This window comes from Perca fluviatilis, unplaced genomic scaffold, assembly GCF_010015445.1.
Source record: "Perca fluviatilis unplaced genomic scaffold, GENO_Pfluv_1.0 PFLUV_unplaced_scaf_1, whole genome shotgun sequence".
Lineage (NCBI taxonomy): Eukaryota > Metazoa > Chordata > Actinopteri > Perciformes > Percidae > Perca > Perca fluviatilis.
Window position 1 is genome coordinate 916,171 of NW_024375502.1, and position 6,019 is coordinate 922,189.

Sequence of the window (6,019 nt, forward strand, 5' to 3'; positions counted from 1 at the left end):
TCAGGGTTAGTTTCTGGCTCTGTAATGTTAAATATAATAAATAAATATATACATTATATAAATATAATGTTTCTACTTCACTTCTTATTTCCTGAGAAAGTTTAGATGACTCTTGTGTTGAAGATAAATCTCCATGTTGTAACATGAACTACTACAGAGGAGGTTTTAAATCCTTTGCCAGGTGTTTCTACGTCTGTCTGTCCCAACCGTGAGGCTGCAGTCAGGAAACTTTACAGCTGTGTAGTTGAGATCTAAATGAAGCTGAGTTTGAAGATGGGGGGGGGGGGTCTGAGCCTTTCTCCTGCTGTCAGAAAACACACCATCGTAAAGTCAGACACAACAGGACTCTACTGTTTCCTCTGGGACCTTTCAGAATAAAATGTAGTGACCTAAATGCCTCTGTTACTGTTGTAGTGATGTGTGGAGGAGGAGAAGTGTCTTTAATGTCATTGTTTTTAACGTCTCAGGCAGGGTTTCTCTACCATTGGAGAATTTAGGTACCACCTAACTGAATTAATGTGAAATCAATGTGATCATCAAAACTAAACTTTTCTCAGATTTTATGATTGTAGTCAGACTTCTTTAGCTTTAAGTTTGACTTTAATCTTTCTGATTATTTGTTTATCAGCTGATCTAGCTTTTCCAACATTTAAGACACACATGCTAATAATAACAGTCCAACATTTTGCATATTTTTTTTATTGACAAACGTAACCTTTTCTTGAAAGACAAACCATAAACTCCCCACCACTGAATATTCAGACCTCAGTCTTCTACAAAACCTAGAACCAACACTGACAGGACAGAAAAGTGAGATTGATTCTCAGTCTTGGCTCCATTAGTCCAAATTTCATTTTATTGTGAAAATCTGCTCCTGTTGCAGCCCTTCCTGCCTGCTTCCTGACAGGTGGAGCTGTGACTCATTCCAGGAAACAGCTCACCTGTGTCAGAGATTTCTCTCCAGGTGGAGAGTGACTCTCTTCTTCATCAACTCTTCTTCATCAACTCTTTGGACTGTTTGAGGAAACTGTAAGTTGCTGTTTGATACTTTAACAACACGTTAGTCTTTGGTCTCTTCAGGGTTAGTTTCTGGCTCTGTAATGTTAAATATAAAGTTTATATTTCACTTCTTATTTCCTGAGAAAGTGTTAAAGATAAATCTCCATGTTGGTGATTTACTGGAATCAAACAGCTGATCTTTATTTCCTTTCTCCTGCTGTCAGAAAACAACGGTCGTCTCCATCAGAGTAAAGTGAGACACAAACACCTCTACTGTTTTGATAAAAGGTCAAGGTTCAAGGTTCGGCTTTATTGGCATTATACAACAGAATTGTCAATGAAATGCAACATCATTTACAGCTGGCTCTGATGAATTTAAGTTACCAACCGGGCTGCCTCTGTGGACTTTGGGCTAAAATATCGCAAAGAAAGTCAAATATTATTCCAAAAGGCGACAAAACCTTAAAAAAGGAACAAAACTTGTAAAAACCCCTCCATAAGTCCTGCCTATGTGTACATAGTTTTCTCTCCACGTTAGTTATCTGGGCATTAGGGCTCAACCATGTGGGGGAAACAATCTAATTGTGATTTTTCTGCCAAGTTAGTCTTTGGTCTCTTCAGGGTTAGTTTCTGGCTCTGTAATGTTAAATATAATGTTTCTACTTCACTTCTTATTCCCTGAGAAAGTGTTAAGGACTCTTGTGTTGAAGATCAGAAATCTGTCTGCAGCAGTTAGTGTCGGTCGTTCTATTCACTGACAGGACTGATGTGGAGACAACATGACTCAGCTCTTTTATTCTCTAACTAAATCAACAAATATGGAACTGGGTCACTATGAACTTCTGACGTCTAAACTGCTGCATTCAGATATTTCATTTCATTTTCATTATTTATACAGGAAAAATTTAAAAGTAACAATAAGTTACAATATAAATGGGCCTTTATTTATATATATACATACAGTATATAGTATATTAGTAAGTATATAGTAATATTAAAATGTTGTAGGTTTCCACAAAATGAAGCTGTATCTCGACACTCTTCTAAATCTCCTCGTCTTAATCCACCTTAAATTAATAATAAATATAATAATTTTAAAAAATCCACAGGACCACACGGTAAAAGTTTAGTTATTTACGTTTACACAAGGAAAAAATACAACAAGTGCAAAATCACCTTCCAAAACATGATGCAGAGAGCCAGAGAGAGAAGGTGAGAATGGTAAAGGAAATTGTTGTATTCCAATTATCAAAACATAAATGACTGCATTTAGGCTCCTACAAACATCCTTATTTATTTGAAGGAGAACACAAAACTCAGGAGGCAGGTAACACTTAAACATGTAAATATATAGAATATAATGCAGTAAGAAGGCTTTTACATCAGGGACCTGAGCCCAGATCTGCTCTCTTTTAATTAAAGAAATTCTCAGTCGACTAACACTCAAAGGATTTGATGGACTAATGGATAGTTGATTTAATGGACAGGTCTGTAAAACAGAGTTTCTCCTCAAAGACTCATGCAAAAGCTCCACTTTAAATCCTGTTTTTACATTCGATACACAGGACAGAAAGGTGAGACTGATTGTCATAATGGAGTCTTGTCTCCATTAGAGGACAGAAAGATGACATTAGTCCTGGAGTCTTGTCTCCATTAGAGGACAGAAAGATGACATTAGTCCTGGAGTCTTGTCTCCATTAGAGGACAGAAAGATGACATTAGTCCTGGAGTCTTGTCTCCATTAGAGGACAGAAAGATGACATTAGTCCTGGAGTCTTGTCTCCATTAGAGGACAGAAAGATGACATTAGTCCTGGAGTCTTGTCTCCATTAGAGGACAGAAAGATGACATTAGTCCTGGAGTCTTGTCTCCATTAGAGGACAGAAAGATGACATTAGTCCTGGAGTCTTGTCTCCATTAGAGGACAGAAAGATGACATTAGTCCTGGAGTCTTGTCTCCATTAGAGGACAGAAAGATGACATTAGTCCTGGAGTCTTGTCTCTATTAGAGGACAGAAAGATAACATTAGTCCTGGAGTCTTGTCTCTGTTAGAGGACAGAAAGATGACATTAGTCCTGGAGTCTTGTCTCTATTAGAGGACAGAAAGATGACATTAGTCCTGGAGTCTAGTCTCCATTAGAGGACAGAAAGATGACATTAGTCCTGAGTCTTGTCTCCTATTAGAGGACAGAAAGATGACATTAGTCCTGGAGTCTTGTCTCCATTAGAGGACAGAAAGATGACATTAGTCCTGGAGTCTTGTCTCCATTAGAGGACAGAAAGATGACATTAGTTCTGGAGTCTTGTCTCCATTAGAGGACAGAAAGATGACATTAGTCCTGGAGTCTTGTCTCCATTAGAGGACAGAAAGATGACATTAGTCCTGGAGTCTTGTCTCCATTAGAGGACAGAAAGATGACATTAGTCCTGGAGTCTTGTCTCCATTAGAGGACAGAAAGATGACATTAGTCCTGGAGTCTTTCCAATGTTCCTGTTCTCCCAGAAAGAGAATGAATGACAGAGCAGGATGAGCAGAGAGCAGAAATCATTCAGTGAAGAGATTCAGACTTTATTTTCTGCTTGATAGCTTCTAGTTTCTGCAGCAGCTTCTGTTCCTGGAGATTAAAAAGTGGTCTTCCTCTCTTTCTAACAGGACCCATCAGAGACCAGACCCTGCTGAACCTGAACCTGAACCTGAACCTGAAGCTGAACCTGAACCTGAAGCTGAACCCAGCTGAGTGTCCATGAAGAGTCACCGGTCCATGGCGATACCACTACTTTGAAGAAAAAAACATCTGTAAGGGAGAGGCGAATAGAAATGGAGGAGAGAGGATTGATGGAGAGACTTGAATGGCAGAAGGAGAGAATTGCGATGGAAAGGGAAATTGAAATGTTAAGAAGAAGATTGAGGTGAGTTGTGAACATCCAGCAAACTGGAACGAGTCTCATTGGATGTAACTACGTCCTGTCTGGGTTGTTTTGGGTCATGTCAGTCTCATGCACACTCCTTCAAATAAAGTGTTTTTTTGTGGAAAGGAATTATTGTAGCTGATGACTGAAATGAGAATATTTTTGCTAAATAATTTCCTGTCTCACTCAAAATATCTTTCTGTTTAGACATTTTTTTTAATATATTTATTCTGATTTCAAAAGATATATTTATTGAGTTTTGGACAGAATGTAAAGCATTATTGGCATGTTATTGTTAATAATTAGGCCTACATACATATTCATGTTAATACTATATTTTATGCAGGAAGACTTTACCTGAACATGTGACCCTCAATGAATGTTTTTCTATCAGGACGCAGCAGAAACCTGAGTCTCCTGAACCTGAACCTGAACATGAACCTGAACCCAGCTGTGTGTCCTTCAAGAGTGACTGGTCAAATGATCGCTATATTGATTTTAAAGGTCAACAACCCTCTGCTGAAAAGAGGTAAGCTGTTAATAATATTATAATATTGCTGATTCATTTTTTAACTTTTATGTATCTAGAGAAGTTTTGGAATTTATTTTCAGCATCTTTCTTCTTCACATATATTTATATTCTCACATCTGAAAGTTGTCCAGTAAGACCAGTCTTTAACTGTAGTTCTCAATTTAATATTGGACCTGGTTTGGTCCAATATTATCTGTTGTTTTACCCAAATTAAAAAGCTGAACTGTCAAGGCTAAGGCGGTCTATTTCCAGCAGCAGATTACCCATTCTTCTACCAACCCAAAGACATTATGGCATACCCTTAAGGTCATCACTGGTGAATGAGAATATTTCCGTACAGGGTACTATTATTTCAGTGTTTTCTTTGTGGAAAGGAATATTGTAGTTGATGACTGAAATGAGAATAATTTTGCAAAATAATTTTGTGTCTCACTCAAAATATATTTCTGTTTAGACAAAAAAGATTTTTTTTTATATTTTTATTCTGATTTCAAAATGTATTTTTATTGAGTTTTGGACAGAAAGTAAAGCATTGTTGGCATTTAATTGTTAATAATTAGGCCTACAGACATTAATATTAATATTATATTTTATACAGGAAGACTTTAACTGAACATGTGACCCTCAATAAATGTGTTTTTCTATCAGGACCAGAATATTCAGATTTTTCTGTTGTGTTTTAGCTTTTTATCCCAGTTTTTTGTATAGTTTATTGAACTTCTTTGTGTTAATCTTGTTTTAGTTGCTGCTTGTATCTCCAGCAGTTTTTGTGTTTGAACACTAAAAAGTGAATTTCCATCCGTGTTGGTCTTACTCTCTGTGTAACAGGATCCATGAAAGACCAGACTCTGCTGAACCTGAACCCAGCTGTGTGTCCTTCAAGAGTGACTGGTCATATCAAGTCCTTATTAACTTTAAAGGTCAACAATCCTCTGCTGAAAAGAGGTAAGCTGTTAATATTATAATATGTGTGCTGATTCATGTTTTAACTTTTATGTATCCGGAGAAGTTTTGGAATTTATTTTCAGCATTATTTTTTCTTTCACATATATTTATATTCTCACATCTGAAAGCTGTCCAGTGACCTGGTTTGGTCCAATATTATCTGGTGTTTTAGCCCCATTAAAAGCATTTTAAATCCTCCCATAGCTATAGGGGTAGGCTAAAATGTAGATATAAAATTATTCCAAAATGTTCTTCCTCAGGCTAGGAATACCAGGGGATGGTTGGGATAACGCCCTGCGCCTCAGAGTGCCTTCCAGGGTAACTCATGCTGTCCCCCTGGAGGCTCAGGGGCCTGGGTAAGAGTGTTTGTATCACCTGGGTTGGGACACTATGTATGCAATGAGAAGACCTCTGCCATTTGAGTCTGGATAATTAAGGCTAAGTTTCAGTGAGTGGCTTCATGACCAGTTCCCCAAGTCTCTGACTAGGAATTGGTCAAAATGCAAAATTCTTCCCCAAAATGATGTATGTGGGTTTTGCTAGTTGGATGTCAGATCAGAAGTCAATAGGGAGGCAAAAGGGGGAACACCATCCAACACTATCCTCCGGTCGCTTTAATACATGGCTTGCAG

The 6,019-nt window shown here is 37.7% G+C and overlaps 1 protein-coding gene across 1 annotated transcript in view; it reads left to right on the plus strand.

The window, feature by feature from the left end:
- Positions 1-3,685: 3,685 nt before the first annotated feature.
- Positions 3,686-6,019, plus strand: part of LOC120554973 (NACHT, LRR and PYD domains-containing protein 3-like) — a gene marked incomplete at its 3' end in the record, with an annotated part of 128,052 nt that continues 125,718 nt past the window's right edge. The window contains 3 exon segments of the mRNA XM_039793821.1: positions 3,686-3,910; positions 4,305-4,439; positions 5,271-5,387. Coding sequence (XP_039649755.1) covers positions 3,819-3,910; positions 4,305-4,439; positions 5,271-5,387 — 344 coding nt within the window.